Raw genomic sequence first — 17,005 nt, 5'->3', positions numbered from 1 at the left:
GATTGTGAGATGAAGAATCAGAGACAAAGAGAAAGATTAATGAAGCACAGTGAGTGAAAAACGATTGAATAATGACAATTATTGAAGAAAAGGTCAGACTGAAGATTAAAGACGACAACAATTGCCATATTCTTGCTTATTTTGCATGTTTAATCCGATTTTGTGTAAAAATGTCTTGTGCTTGAAATAATGAAAGGAATATTAATTATGATTATCATTTCAGGTTTGTTTGTCACACTGATTATAAAGTTGAGCACACTGCATTGTGAGATACTGGTTATATCCTCTTTTTTTAGAATATTAGAATGATTTCTGAAGGATCATGTGACACTGAAGATTGGAGTAATGATGCTGCATTCAGCTTTGATCACAGGAATACATTTAATATATAGAAAAAAAGCATAATTTTAGATTATAATAATATTTTACAAATTAATTATAATTTTTAGTGTTTTTGATCAAATAAATACAGGCATGGTGAGCAGAAAAGACTTCTTTCAAAAACATTACGAAATCCTAATTATTCCTAACTTAATATATACATATTAGTGCAAGACTAGTATGAAAGTACAGCATTCAGACTAAATGCAATTATCATGCAGTTTATGCATAGGCTTAATTCTTATGCTTAGCATACAATAATGAGCTATTTAATAAATGCAAACGTTTAAAATCCAGTGATCCTGCCAATTTTTATTTATTTTTTGCTGGCTTGATACTTTCACTAAAGTTCTATCAAAGCCAGACTTTTTGAGTCGAATTTTGATTCGAGATGCATTAAAATGCTAATTAGCCGCCTGTGTGGCGGCTCAAGTAGAGGGTAGAGCAGCCGTCGTTCAGCAATCATTGTGGTGATTTATTGACAGGGTTAATCGCATGAAGGACTTCAATGCGAATGCGATAGCCATCGCCGACGCTAATTGATTTTCTGCAATTTGCGAACACTTTGATACCTGCTGTTGTATTGTGTCGTGGATGAATAGACTGACGATGTATTACGGCTTTTCCTCCAAAGAGCCACCACCTTTGAGTTATGGAGGCAGGATTACCCCTGTCATGTCTGTGTAATTAGTGTTTGTCTAATTAATCATGGATGCATGTGTGTGTGTGTCTAAGTGATTTTCTGCACAAAGGTTTGCTGTGTGTCAGTCAATGCATTCACCGTGTGTGTGTGTGTGTGTGTGTGCGCACTGATGTTTGTGTGCTTCCTCTTGTTGCAGCCGGATGATGATGATGGAGAAAACCTCTTGGAAAACCCGAACTCTCTTTCATTGGAGTTTGTGGATGATCCCAACTTCAAGAACAAAGTCAACTACTCATATACAGCCGTACAGATTCCTACTGACATCTACAAAGGCTGTGAGTACGGACAACAAGCACATACGCTACTGTTTAAAAGCTTGGAAAAAGTAGGATTTTTTATTTTAATGTTTTTATTCAGCGAGGATGTACTAAATTGATCAAAAGTGACAGTGAAGACATTTATTATGTTGCAAAAGGTTTCTGTTTTAAATAAATGCTGTTCTTTTGGACTTTCTATTCATTAAAGAATCCTGGGGGAAAAAAGTGCATCAGAAGAAATGTTTCTTCAGCAGCAAATCAGCATATTAGAATGATTTCTGAAAGGTCATGTGACACTGAAGACTAGAGTAACGATGCTAAAAATTCAGCACTGCATCACAGGAATAAATTAAATTGTATAATATATTCAAATGAAAAACAGTTATTTAAAATGGTAATAATATTTCACAATATTAAAGTTCTTACTGCATTTTTTGAGCAAATAAATTCACCCTTATCTCACATAATAATATAAATAATATTGGACTGCATTGGCTCAGTAATATCCTAAACTGAATTGGACTGAATGGGAAAATTGAGACTTTAATTTTGCATTGTCTTGCATCTTGTATTATTCTATCACATTTTACCTTGCATACCTTTGCTGATGGTTTTTGAAGATGAGATCAAGTCACACAAGCTATCCATGTTGACTAACTTGTGAAGGAGGATTTTGCACCCAAAGTTTGATTGGACACACTCCCTTTAACATCCACACAGGATATAATTAATAAGCCTATTTTGCTCATGCATGATAACATTGTTAGTTGCAATTTAATAATTGCATTTCATTGTTTTTTTTCCCTACTCTATTAGATTAAACCTCTGACTGGATTGTGAATCAACAGTTGAGAACTTCTGATCTATATGAACTGGCATTTAATATAAATCATTTTAAAACATCAGATACGCTCCTTATGCACATTTTCTTTTATGTGTATAATATATAGTAAAAATATACAGTGTATAATGTTGACTGGCTGTACTGTTTAGTATGATTTATGTAGACATGAACCGTGTTTTACCTCTTTCCTCGTGTTCTGAAGCATTTTCATTTCTCATTTCATGCCGAGTATCTGAAAATATCCAGCGGTTTGTGTGCGTGATGTGCTATCTGTCTGTCTGATATCTGTGGAGGATTTTACAACTGAATCACAGTCTTGTATCTTTGATAGCATCTCTCAGGAATCCCTAGAGCGGTCCTTGGAAATGATAGCGAGATTCAATGCGTATGATCTTAAAGGCACACAGAACGCTCTAATGACAGACAATTTTAAGCTACACATATATGAACTAGATTTTACGTTAAAAGTACAGCTTTCAGAGAAAAATGTTCACTCTTTTGGTGTTTAGAAAGTGTTTCTGTGTCGCTCGGTGATTTGTTAGTGTGTTGACTAGGACGGATGTTTGTAGAATATCCTGAGTGCCTCCTTCATCTGTCTGTGGATGTTTGTGGGCTTATGGGTAATGGATGATTGCTGGAAGATGGATGCTGGCAGAGTGTGATCAAACATTTGGACGCTGTTACCTTTGCTCTGCTCTAATACATAACCATCACATGTCACTGTATGGAGGGTCTGTGGCGTCTCAGAGCTCTTTGATGTATAACATGGACGTTTATTTGACTGAGAACAATAACACCGGTTATGTGAGAAGGATGTGTGAACTGTGAACAGAATATATTTCAGCTGTGTTCTAGATGACTATTTACTTGTTTTAAAAAAAGCAAATTATTGCATAAATAGAAGTAAAATGCATTGGATCCGTGGCATTGGGGTTGGTAAACCTGTCTCACTGTCAAATCTTGAGCCTAAAGCAACTCTATTAGCTGAAAGAATTTATTAATTTATTTTTATTTAGTTTGTTTTTTACTAAAATCTTACTGTTAGGTGCGCAATTAGAAAACATTAAAAAGTTTTAAAGGCAAAGCATTTTATGACAAAGAAACTTTTATTTTTATCATTCTCTATTTTATTTGTAATTTATTTTTTTATTCAATTTTTTTATTTAATTATTATTATTATTCCTTTTTTTTTGACCACATTAAGACCAGGATCATGGATTATTCTTTAAATTTACTTGAAAGCATTTAAATTTTAAAAAGTAAATAGAATAAATTATACTCAATTTTGATTTGTTGACTTTAATTTATCCTGTATACCAGGATTATTATTATTTTGAACTTAAAATAAATCTAAAACTAAAACCATAAAAAAAATACTCGAATAACCATTAAAAAAATAACTTGAAATAAAATAAAATAATAAAATAAAAAAGCTTGTTTCATTTTCATTTAGTTTAATTTGAAGTTCTCTTTCTCTCTCTCTCGCTCTCTCTCTCTCTCTCTCTCTATATATATATATATGCTATAATAAATCTAAATAAAAATGACAAAACACAACAAAATTACTAGAATTATAACAAAAATTTAAATAACTTAAAATATAAACTTTAGAAAATTGTAAACAGAAGTATTTCTTCTTTTCTTAAATTATATATTTATATAATACCAAACTTACCTACTGTGAAATTTTTGACTGTTTTAATCAATTTTTGTGAGGTCTAGACTGTCACTGTAATGTGGCGTGACCGTGGGCTCCTGAGTGATAACCTCTCCACCTCTCTGCGGCTCACGCTGCTAATTTGGCTTAGAGGACAGTGGAGGATGAGGAGGGAAAGCAGCATTAAAACAATCACCAGGAACAGGGATTAAACATCACCATGGCAACAGAGATGTCCTGACCTGACACTCGGAGGGTGGGTTAGGAGTTCAGCGGATGAGCACATCTAGATACACGAGAAACAGAGAGTGGCGCTTGTAGACTGTCCTGCAAAGTAAATTTAACTGATGAGGGAAAAAACTGAAACCCTACCTGCTTCACTTCATGCTTACACCCCTTAAACACGGTAAAATCATTGTAAGTGGCTTATTGCTTTTATTAAACCAAAATCAAATCCAAAATGGTCCCTGTTTACTCTGTTAATGGCTCTATTATTACTACTCTATTATTGGGTCTGTCAGAGATGGATTCTCATAAGTGACTGATTTTTGCTCTACATAGACAATAGATTGCTCTAATAAGCATGAAAATGGTCAGAACATACAAATTCTATATAAAATAGTCCCTTTTTATTAAATTGATTAAGTTTTTTTTTTTAGTATTGTAGGAATCAATCATTCATAACTGTAATTTTGAGCTTTAACATTAATTTTAATGTGTAAACACAGGAAATTGAGGTAACTAATTTCAAATGAGGAAACCGATTGGCTCAATTTATTTAAGTTTAGAAACCAGTAGTTATGAGTATTGTAAACTTATTTCATTTAAATTCGCTAAAAGATTATTTCCTAAAATACAGTTTTGTGTTACTGAAACTTTAATGATTACAATGTCTTAATTGTATATACATTGACTCATGTTTTCTTTTCTTTACTTTGAACAAACTCAATTTAATTGAAGGTAGGATTTCCATCCAATAAATATGTTTAGCCCCAACTCATAAAAAACTGATTCATGCAATGAAATGCAGTTGAGTTGGTCCAAGGTTAAATTCAGTGAATTAATTTATAAAGTGAAATTTTATCATTTGTCAAATTCAAACTAAAACATTTACTTGGATAATAAATTATTGTAATTTTTTCCCCCTAAGACAAAAGTTTTTATTTAAAACTGATAAAAAAAACAGTATAAAACAGACGTACAATACAGTTGTTTACTGTAAAACAACCACAATATTAAAAAAGATACATTTACATTACATTTAGTCATTTAGCAGATGCTTTTACCCAAAGCGATTTACAAATGAGGACAACGGAAGCAATCAAAATCAACAAAAGAGCAATGATATATAAGTGCTATAACAAGTCTCAGTTAACCTTATGCAGTATATGTAGCAAGGTTTTTATAAATGATATAATAACTAAAAAGAATACAAAAAGAATAGAGCAAGCTAGTGTTAGAGGTCTTTTTGCTTTTGTTAATTGTATGATAAATAAAAATAAAACGAATAGAATACAAAAAGATTAGCAAAGCTAGTGTTAGGTTTACTTTTTTAAAGAAAACAAGCAGTTAGTAAATGAGTAAATTAGATCAATAAGTGCAAGTCTTAAATTGGATTTTTTTAAAGAATAGAATTAAAATAGAGTGAAAAAAGATAATATATATATAGATATCCAGTAACTGTCAAAACAGTTAATATGCTGTATTTAGAGCTTTGAATATATATAGTTATAGAGAGAGAGAGAGAGAGCTATGTCAGTGGTTTGCAGTGGTGTTTTAAAATAAGGAGGCAAAGTGCTCAAGTTTTTTTTTTTTTTGTTTGTTTGTTTGTTTGTTTTTTAATCAAATGTAAATTCATGCCCAAGCCACATTTTCTTGGTTTACGTTAACAATGTAATCAGTATTATATTTATTAAAGCCAAGTATGAATCTCATCAAGTTAGCATTTTACATTTATTCCAACATAACTCAAGGCAGTAACAATTAAATAATATGCTTTATTAGTGAACTCTGAATTAGTGAACTTGAATTGTTTGGATCATCAGTCTTCAAAGCTCATTAAATATTGGTCACAGACACAGAGATTTACTGTAAATTTCACCTAGCTGATTACTCACTAAAAACTCCCACAGATCATGTTTTCAGGCCATTTAATTTTATTTTAACATAATTAAGTGGTTATACCTAAGTGTGTGAGATGTTTATTTAGTTTTTTAAATGAATATTCCTATTAACACCATGATATTATTTATTGACTGATTCGCACAAACACAAGAGGCAGGATTTATTGTGTGTACTAATCACAGCCGTTCATAACCAGTCATATGCAATCATATTGCAATGGAGGCATTGCCTCCTCTCACATGACTTTCCCCCATTCATTCTCAATTACCCCCCACCAATGGACTCAGAGGAGGCAAGAGAGACTGGTTAGTCTCTTATTTGAGTGAAATTAACTCATTTCATTTGATAAATATGAAGGTTTTACAGTGTGAGAGTGGCTTTTTCCCCTCTATTAAATCAGAGCAGAACCACAAACACAGTGTTTTTCTTTGTCACAGACATAGTTGTGTCCTGTGAGAAACTCTCCACAGCTGCCTTTATCCAGACGCTCAGTCAGGCTTTAGGTGCTGTATTGTGTGGTGCTGATGTGAGACCAAAGCAGAAACTTTCCGCTAATAGCAGCGGCTCCGAGTGAAAATGTTTTGTGTGTGTGTGTGTGTGTGTGTGTGTGTGTGTGTGTCACTCTTCATGCAGTAAATGGGCCGGCGTGTGTGTGAGTCCAGCTTTGGCAGCTCTGCCAGGCCTCCTTGGCCATTTATTGAGATTGAGAACGTTTCCTCGCCGGCCTGTAATGAACCGTTTTATGATTCATTATCCCACCGATGAATTCTGCTGCCAAGTCTGCAAACTTTCTAATTAGCACAGGTCAAACAGCCACACAGTTTCCGTCTAATTATCGACGCCTATCACAGAACGGACACTGGAGGAAAGCCATAGTGAGGTGGGTGGTGCGATGCTCAGACGAGGTGTTCGAGAAATACAACAGAGAAACTCTAGCGCTCAGACGCCGCTCTTTCATCATGAACATCTCATTTATGTTTAACTTCATCTCTTGGTAACACTTTAGAAAAAGTCGGCATATGTTAACGTTAGTTATTAGTTACTGTAAACAATGAAAAATATTGTGAAAGAATTTATTAGTCTTAGTTAAAGTTAGTTTCACCAATAACTAAGACATTATTCAAACCAATAAATGTTTTAAAATATTATTTATGGAATCTGAGTTAACATGAACCAAAAATACGCATTTTTTTAAATAACGTTAACAGATAAATAACTACTATTAGTAATAAAAATAATAATAATAACAAATATTGTTAATACTACTAATAATAAATGCTGCAACACATGTATTGTTTATTGTTAATGTTATTTAATGCATTAACTAATGTTAACCAATCTGACATGAACTGACAATAAATAGTTGTATTTTTTTTTTTAACTAATGTTAACGAAGCTTAATAACTACTAATATTGTTAATAGTGCTAACTATAAATGCTGCAAAAATTAGTTAACGCATTTACTAACATTAACTAATGGGACCAGAAACTGACATGAACTAACAATGAATATTTATATTTTTATTAGCAAGCATTAAAAAAGGATTAATAGCTACTACTAATAAAAATTAATAAAAAATATTGTTAATAATGATAATAAAAAAATGTTGCAAGAAATGTATTGCTCGTTGTTAGTTAATGTTTAGTCCATTAACTAACATTAAATAATGGGACCTGAACTAACAATGAACAGTTTTATTTTCATTAACAAACATTAACAAAGATAAATAACTCCTACTACAAATAATAAATACTGTTAATATACTGCCAGTACTGTTAATATTAATAATAATAGATGTATTGCTCATTGTTGGTTTATGTCAGTTAATGCATTAACTAATGTTAAGCAATGGGACATGACAATAATAGACAATAAATTGTTTATTTTTATTAACAAGCATTAACAAAAATGAACAAAGACTTCAACAAATTAAAAATTAATTAATTAATTAATACATTAATAATAACAAAGCCAATGTAAGAAATACTGTTCATTTTAATTATAGTAATTATTATTATTATTTTTTTTTTAAAAAGCTCATTGTTAGTTAAGTCTATAACTAAAGTTAACTAATGGAAGCTTATAAGTTTAACCTAAAATTTACAGTACCTTTACAGTAAGAGTATAGAGATGTGGATGAGATCCCAGCTAATTTGGCCTTTGAAGAATTTAATATGAAGTATTTGAGTTCATAATGAGGTTTCTTCTTTTTGATTTCAGCAAATTTGAGCACAATTTGAGAAGTTGTTGAGAGAAAACTCAAAAAAACGTGAACTTAACCCAAAGTCTCCATTTCATCTCCTTTTAATCTCATCTTTGTCTCAGACAGATCGTTTAGAAATTACCAAAAATCTTGTGTGTGTTTCCTTTTCTACGGTAAAGAAAGAGCCCTACTTTTACTGGTATAGTGTTTCACAGTCTACCTGAAGGTGGTTTAGTTTGGAGTATACACATGTAAATGAATTGGTCATGCCTTTAAAGTTGCTGCATGATATACAGTATTTCAAATGAATTTTAACATCCGTGTGAAGACCCTTCTGTGTTAGTCCACTCCTCCAGTGATGAAGACTATCATATCGTCAGCTCGACTCCAGCAGATTAGCTCAGCTGACAGAGTCCTGACACATATGCTAATACAGATCAAGTTCGTTCGTTATTATTCTGAGCAAACGTCTTTGATTTTAATCCCCGCTGTAAGAAACTGTCCCCGTCTCAATTGTTGTTGGAGATACTGTTGGAAATGGTGCTTATTAAAGTGAAATTGAAAGACTAATTGTGTGTGTGGATGAAAGGCGAGGAGAAGCAGCTTGAACGGATTAGCACCTCCCGCGGATGAGGACGACCGTTTTTCACCGTTCCTCTCAGACTGGGAAAAACAAACCAGCAACCGGTACTGTGAGAGCAAGTCTGGTTTGATTGTAACCTTTCAGAATAAAAGATCAAGACATGCAGGTTGACATACCAAAATTAGTACTTATATTTACATTTATGCATTTGGCAAATGCTTTAATTCAAAACGACTTGCGTTGCATTCAAGCTATACATTTTATCAGTTCAGATCCATGACCTTGGCGTGATGACTGATTTTACACAATACAGTACAAAATAAGACCAGGAACATGGTCTTATAAAATATATAAAATATAAAAGTAAAATGTAATGTAATAAATGTTAATGTTAAAAAAAAAAAAAGATCAATTTCAAGCTGTCTATTTTATTTTAGAGAAAATAAGACTAGGAGCATGTAAATATAAATTGTAAGCAATTTAAATGTAATAAATTTTAATGCATTTTGAAAAATACGTGATCACTTTCAATGTTTATTTTATTTTGTTATTTTATTTTCATTTTGGACAAAATAAGACAATAAGCATGTAAATATAAAAGTAAAAAATAAATTGTTAGCTATTTTAATTTAATAAATTGTAATGTATTCTTTTTAACCATCTTGACACTTTATTTGCAGGCTGTCTTTCATCATGAATCTTAACTGGTATTAATATGAATTCATTTGGAATAATAATGTTTAAAGTGATTTATGAGAACAAGCAACTGATTGTACGGTGTACTATAAGGCATTATGAATAGATTATAGGGAATTATAATGCATTATATAATACTGGTTTCATAGGTAGTGTTAGACGACCTGTAATGGTGTTTTACATGCTTCCAGTTTGTGTACAGCCTGACCGTGTCATTACCAGGACTGAACTGTAGTATCAGAGCGACGTCAATCACAGCCTCTGTGTGCGTGCCAATCCAAGATTTCATTTTCTTCCCTCTGCTGGAAGCCAGATATAACCGAACCCCCTTTGAGATGAAGAAGTGGGACTGCTATAAACAGTGGATTTGAAGTCGTGTTCTCTTCAGCGCCGCCTCCTCGTCCTCGCTCTGCGCGCTCGTCCTGCTCAGTGAAGGGGCACTATCGCTCTCCGCCACACTAATTAAAAATCTTAACGCAGCCAACACCTTCCTTCATTCACCAGCACATTCACAAATTATATTTCCGCTGTTTATTGGTTACAGTATCATTTTAATTAAAGCTTTTTTTCCCCCTTCCCATTTTCCGCCAGCAGTTCTGAGATTCTGCGCTCCGTAAGCAGTTGTATTTTCCTGTTGTTCTTGCGGGAACCTTTTTAAAAAAGAGGAAGATGAATACTGTATGTGATCAAAACTGAACTGACTGAAGTGGCTGGTTGTTGCTTGGTTTGTAGGGTTCTTATTCTGTTGTTCTCCATCACCTGAGGTCAGTGTGTGTGCGTGTGTGTGTGTGTATGACAGACCAGTGTCTCGTCGTCTCTGGCCTTGATGTGCTCAGGTGTGGATGAGATGTGGATGCTTCAGTTTGAGAGCTGTGAATGTGATTGTGCAGCAAACACAGGATGGAGAGTGTGTGTGTAAAGTTTTCAGTTTGTTAAACCGCAAAATTGACAGTAAGATTGGGTGCAGCTTGGTTACAAACAAGCTTCAAAAAATGTTTATGTCTGAGTTAGTTGAATGGTAATTCTGTCAGCATTTTACCTTTTTTTATTCTATAAAGTTGTATATGATGTTCTCATAATTTTGACAAATGTAAGAAATGATAGAGCTGGCTGACAATTTCTAAAACTTCTTCAAACAGTACATAGTTCAAAAGTTCTGCCTTTTTAAATAAATACAATATAATAATACATTTTATTTATGGATTTTTTTATGACACTCAGTGACATATTTCAAGCACAATAAAATATCATGAAAAGAAAAAGCATAAAAACACATATCGCATAAAAACGTATAACATAAATCAGATATAAACATTAAAACAAATCAAACAATAAACTCACCTAAAAAAAGTTTTAAAGTTTTTTTTTTTCGTTGTTGATGTTAAAATGATTAAATATTGTTCAAATTATGTTATTATTTAAAGAAAAAAAATTTATTGCCTGATCTTAAAGGATTTTTAAATAGATTTAATAAATAAATATATAAAATAAATAGTAAATATATAAAATATAAATCTAAAAATATATATTCAATTAAATATGAAATTATATATTTGCAAAATACCAGAAATTAGAATCAGAATTATCCATTTTATAGATTTATTTAATGAAATGGTCCTGACAGTTATTCTAGAATGAAGAGCATAAATATAGCCTCTTTATGTGCACATTTTTGTAACCACAGATTTGTAAATGATTAGTATATCCTCCATCATTCAGCAGCCAGCACATGGAGTACAGCTGTTTAGCTGTTTTGCTGAGTAATAAGCATGACGGGATCGGGTATGAAGGATTTCTGGCTCTCAGCACACCCCATAAATCGGCCTCATAACCTGAGCCGCTCCTCGTGTGCCGCTTTGCATCATAACAGACCGAGTGTTCAGCACAACCGCTGCTCTTAAAAGTGTCTGAGGGGGAAGGTGTGTGATGGATTCTCTCACACACACACACACACACACTCTTATTTTGAAGGATGGTCCCCATGTAGTTCCACCCCGCCACACACAAATTCTCCCTCGGAGGATATTTTTCTTTTTATCAGTTGTCCAGCGCACATCACGTCCTCGGTAAATAAATCAACTGGGGCCTTTGTTTTGCGTCTGTTTTCTTATCTACCTATCCCTCGTAATTCTGCTTAGACGACCTGCCACAGCCGTGTGTGTGTGTGTGTGTGTCAGCTGCTGTCCTCTCTGGTGTGGTTGAATCTGCATATACCACCCTGTGTGTGTCTGATAATGCTGTAAACGGTGTGTGTGGGAGCCTCCCGCTGTATCCTTGACTCAAAGACACACTTATACACTCGCTTAAACATCAGATACTGAAATATAAGACTAAACATTATCTGGAGCAGAGCTGCTGATTTTAAATTTGTGCACTTTAACCTGTTGTTAGTAATGTTTAGTACTGTACAATATTTGTATTTCATGTTGTTCTTTTGAACGTTCTGTTTATAAAAGAATCCTGAAAATTTATATGTATCAAAAAATAAAGCAGCACAACTGTTTTTAACATTGATAATAATCAGAAATGTTTCTTGGGCAGCAAATTAGAATGATTTCTGAAGGATCATGTGACACTGAAGACTAGTAATGATGCTGAAAATTCAGCTTTGCATCACAGGAATAAATTCAATTATATAATATATTCAAATAGAAATCTGCTGTTTGTAATTAATTTTTTTTTTTTTTTTTTACGCAAATGTGAACTGCATTACATTATGTGATGCAGTCTCGTGTTCTCTGGTTGCATGCATACATGCATGCACATTTTGTCAAATGTAGTTGATCATCCAGTTATTCCATGCATGCAAAAAAGTTGACATACTGGAAACTGTATACATAATGCATACTGCAGAGATAGTATGAGGAGGTGGCTAGTATGCTATTCCAATGTCTCTGAAAATGAAGAAACAAGTGCAGAGTGCAAGACAGACAGACAGACAGACAGACAGACAGACAGACAGACAGACAGACAGACAGATAGATAGATAGATAGATAGATAGATAGATAGATAGATAGATAGATAGATAGATAGATAGATAGAACATGCTTGTGTGAGGAAGCAGAGAGTAAGGAATTGAATGAGAGATGTGTTAGTTCAATAAGAAGGATGTGAAGGAAAAGAGAAGAGGAAGAGATGGACGGAGGAGGATGTTTTCTGGCAGCGTCAGGTCAGTGTTTGCGCTGCGTGTCATGTAGGTGGGTAGCTGTGGATCGGACGCTGGTGACGGAGGGAGCACGAAAGATGGAGAGACATTACTGACACGCTGAGCGTAACAAACAGAGACAGAGGAGGACAACAGAGAGCTGAGCGGAGCAGACAGCCGCAGGTACAGACAGACAGCTGAGAGTGAGACACGCTGCAAAAGTTTTACTTGCTCTCTGAGACAAACTGCATGGGACAGAAGTGGAGTACGCTTGCAGAGAGCTGTCAGTTAAATGAAGCTAGCGCGCCTACTGTACGCCTTTATCTCAGTGTACGGAGGTGGGAAGATATCAAGACACGACCGAATCCAGTGTGTGCAGAACATCCTGTCCACTGAGACTCTTTATGAAGAGCTGAGATATAAGTGCACATTAAACATTTGCTTAGTCTTAGTCACATCACTTAGTTTGAGCTCATCAGACATGTGACGATGTGCTGCGTTTGAAAGCCGGTTTCCATCTGTATTTTCACACAGAACTGTTTTATGTTATGTCAGTTGTTGGTTAGGCTGCTGGCTTTGTTTTCAGACACAGTTTTGGTTTTGTATTTTTATAAAGGGCATTTTCTGCCTTGCTGATCTAACCTTATGATGGATTTATTAACTTTATGACCAAGCACAAAGAACATCAAAAATATGTTTTTGTGGCTTTTAGATTAGTTCTGTTAGATCTAAGGTCATCTAAAAGCTAGTGTACTGCTAAACATTTATAAAATATGCTACCGTTCAAAAGTTTGGGGTCAGAATTTTTTTTTGTTTGTTTGTTTTTTTCAGCAAGGACTCATTAAATTGATCAAAAGTGACATTAAAGACATTTATAATGTTAAAAAGTTTTCTATTTCAAATAAATGCTATTCTTTTGAACTTTCTGTTCATCAAAAAATAATGAATAAATAAAAAAGAAATAAAAGAAATATTAGACACAATTAGACAAAAAAAAAATGTTTTGAAAATTCAGCTTTACATAACAGGAATTAATTACATTTTGAAATATATTCAAATAGAAAACAGTCTTTCTAAATGATAACACTATTTCACATTATTACTGTTTTACTGTATTTTTGATCAAAAAACTGCAGCCTTGGAGAGCAGAAGAGACTTCATTAAAAAAAAAAAAAAAATCTTTCAGACCCTAAACTTTTGAATGGTAGTCTAAACTTTAAAATGTACTGTTTTCTTCTTCTAAGACCAAAATGTATTCAAGAGTGTATACAAATAGTGTCCAATAATATGACCTCCAGCCAGCCACCTATAAAATGTGTAAATACTAAGAGGTAAGGTTTTGTCATTGTGTCTTTGGTTGTTCTTTTTGGTAAATTCTTGATGTTATACTGCATCTTTGGTTCTTTAAAGCAGCAGGACATACTGTAGATGCAGAGCTAGAGAATAAAAAGATCTTCTAGATCTTCTCCTATTGTAAAACCTTTCCTGGTTTCTGTGTGTGAATCACCAGCGAGCAGTTTCTCTCTCCATACAGTGATGACCTTGCTCACGCTCTCCTTGGACACCGCAGTGAGAGACGTGTCCGACCGTTCACAACACTCACAAGTGCTTCTCTGAATATTTCCATATTTATGGAGTTCTGATGTGTGTGTCTCTGTTATCAGAAATATCTGTTTTTTGTTTTTTGGATTGATATTGTTTGTGGATATAAGGAGATTTGTTTGTCAGCGGTTTAAAAGGCCACATTGCCTTTCGGTTAGCATGTTCTTCAACAGATCACCTCTATGAATTGTCTTAAATCAAACAAAAAAATTTTTTTATAATAATGAATACTTTACTTGTAAGAAGCACATATAGTATTATAAAGCACAAAATGTAAAGACATTTAGAAAAAGGATGCAAAATTGTATAAGGATGAAAATTTTATTAAAATACACTACGATTCAAATGTTTGAGATCAGTACGATTTTTAAATGTCTTTCAAAGAAGTCTCTTCTGCTCACCAAGGCTGCATTTATTTGATTAACAATACAGTACAAACAGTAATATTGTGATATATTATTACAATTTAAAATAATTGCTTTCTATTCGTTGAATATATTTCAATTATAATGTATTCATTACATTAATGTAATTTATTCCTGATGCAAAGCTGAATTTTCAGCATCATTACTTCAGTCTTCAGTGTCAGAAATCATTCTTAAATGCTGATTTGCTGCACAAAAAAACATTTCTGATTATTTTCAGTGATGAAAAAAATAAATACTGTAATAAATAGTTTAAACTGCATAATATTTTTTGGAAAACTTTGCAGAATTTATTAATTATAATTTCCTTTAATGTCCCCTTTGATCAACTGAATGCATCTTTGCTGAATAAGAGAACTAATTTCTTAAAAAAAAAAAATAAATCATACTGCACCATTTTGAACATTAGTGTATATAATAACTAAAAAGACTGAAAATATAACAGCAAAATTTAAATCATATGTGAATGCTTGAAGCTTGTCCAGTTTGAAATGTTTGTCCACAGACTATGATGTTTCATAAAGCTGTGTTTTTGGTGTGTCCCGCAGCTCCCACGATCCTGAACGAGCTGAACTGGACTCAGTCTCTGGAGAGGGTCTTCATTGAAAACAGTCGTGAGGATCCTTCTCTGCGCTGGCAGGTGTTCGGCAGTGCCACTGGAGTCACCAGATACTACCCAGGTAAAGCTCTTCTGTAGGAAACCCTGCTGGAAACCACAGTGCATCCATTACTGCCAGCAAACTCTGAGTGTGTCCTGTTCTCTCTGTAGCCACAAAGTGGAGAGCGCCCAACAAGATTGACCTGTATGATGTGAGGAGACGCCCGTGGTGAGTACCGTCAGCCGGCGGAGGAAATACTCCATTTATTCTGACTTTGATCTTCTTATTTTCTCCGGCTCCCGGCAGCCTCTGCTGCAAAGAGCAAGCAAGCGTGTGAAGTTCAAATTAAGTCAGACTGCCCCACTTTACTGTGCCGCCTAGACCTGGGGTCAGGATGTGTGTCAGCAGCATCCGGCGGGGTCGGTCTGGCCCCATGTACTCGCTTCAGATCTATAGGGAAGACTTTACATTGTGATTTCCTGCGCCGTTGCGGTCCTGCACCAGTATGTGCTGTTCAAGGGACTCTGTAGCAAGCCTTAGCATTAACTGTCTTCAACAGCCAGTTTTCTCTTTCACATCAACTACTGTCATGGCAGAACATTAGTTTTCAAATGCAGCCTCCGAAATAAGAATTAAACCTAGCTATGAAGAGCAAATTAATGGAAAACTGACTGAAATTGTTTTCAACATTCATTTTTTAGCTGAATTTATTGATTGATTGATTTATTTAGCTGAAGTTATTTTTAGTTAGCATAATTTATTTTTCATTTACAAATTTATGTATTTATTTAGCTGAATTTAAATGAGATATTTAAATATTATAAATAAACCAAAGTAATTTTAATTAATTAATTTTATTTAGATTAAAGTATTTATTTATATTTTAATAATCATATGTAATAATATTTATTTTTTTACTTGTGCTTTTATTTATCTGAAGATATTTTAATTCATTCAGTCATTCTGCATGTTATCTATTTATTTACTTGTGCATTCATTTAGCTGAAGTTATTTTATTAATTTATTTTTTATTTAGCATCAGTTATTTATATATTTGGCTGGAGTTATTTAGTTATTTATACATTTTTTATACATACATATTTTATTAATTTAGCAGAAGTCATGTATTTATTTTTTATGCATTTAGATGATGTTAAAATATTTATTGATTTATGCATATTTAAGCTGAAGTCATTTTATTTATTGATCAGTTTTATTCTGGATAAGTTATTTATTTATCTACTTGTGTATTTATTTAGCTGAAGTTATTGTTTATTTAATTATTTTAATGTAGCATATGTTTTTTATTTATTTAGCTGTAGTTGTTAGGTTTAGTTGTATTCAGGATTTATCTATAACAGTATTCATGCCTTCATTTATGTCCACATGCATATGTATGATGTGATAGTTTGTGACAGTATGGGCCAAATTTTGCCAAATTTTGCTGTACACTCAAAACTATATTGACTTTCTCATTAACCGCAAAGTACATATTTTTGTGCGCGATATAAGTAGCAGCAGTTCGTTAGCCTGGGCCAAAGTGCTCAGTAGGTAGCGCATGTAGCGGATGCTTTCATCCAGAGCGACTCACAGTACACCTGTTATAGGAACAATCCCCGCAGGATTAGCCCGGGGTTAGGCGTCATGATCGAGGGCATAACTTCAGCCCTACAGAGAGACGATCGCCCACAGAAATACATCTCTGTCTACTTAATGAAGAAAGAAGAAGCTGTTTAGAGGGAAAAGCAAGGTGTTTAAATGGAAAACAAGTTGTTATCAGGTGC

The 17,005-nt window shown here is 33.6% G+C and overlaps 1 protein-coding gene across 1 annotated transcript in view; it reads left to right on the top strand.

The window, feature by feature from the left end:
* Positions 1-17,005, top strand: part of LOC109092019 (voltage-dependent calcium channel subunit alpha-2/delta-2-like) — a 213,912-nt gene that overhangs the window by 139,815 nt on the left and 57,092 nt on the right. Inside the window, exons 6-8 of the mRNA XM_042726581.1 lie at positions 1,221-1,359; positions 15,171-15,302; positions 15,392-15,449. Coding sequence (XP_042582515.1) covers positions 1,221-1,359; positions 15,171-15,302; positions 15,392-15,449 — 329 coding nt within the window. The remainder of the gene's footprint in view (positions 1-1,220; positions 1,360-15,170; positions 15,303-15,391; positions 15,450-17,005) is intronic.

Source organism: Cyprinus carpio, chromosome B6, assembly GCF_018340385.1.
Source record: "Cyprinus carpio isolate SPL01 chromosome B6, ASM1834038v1, whole genome shotgun sequence".
Taxonomy (NCBI): domain Eukaryota; kingdom Metazoa; phylum Chordata; class Actinopteri; order Cypriniformes; family Cyprinidae; genus Cyprinus; species Cyprinus carpio.
The sequence above is the reverse complement of the archived record's forward strand: the minus strand, read 5'-3'. Positions and strand labels throughout refer to the sequence as shown.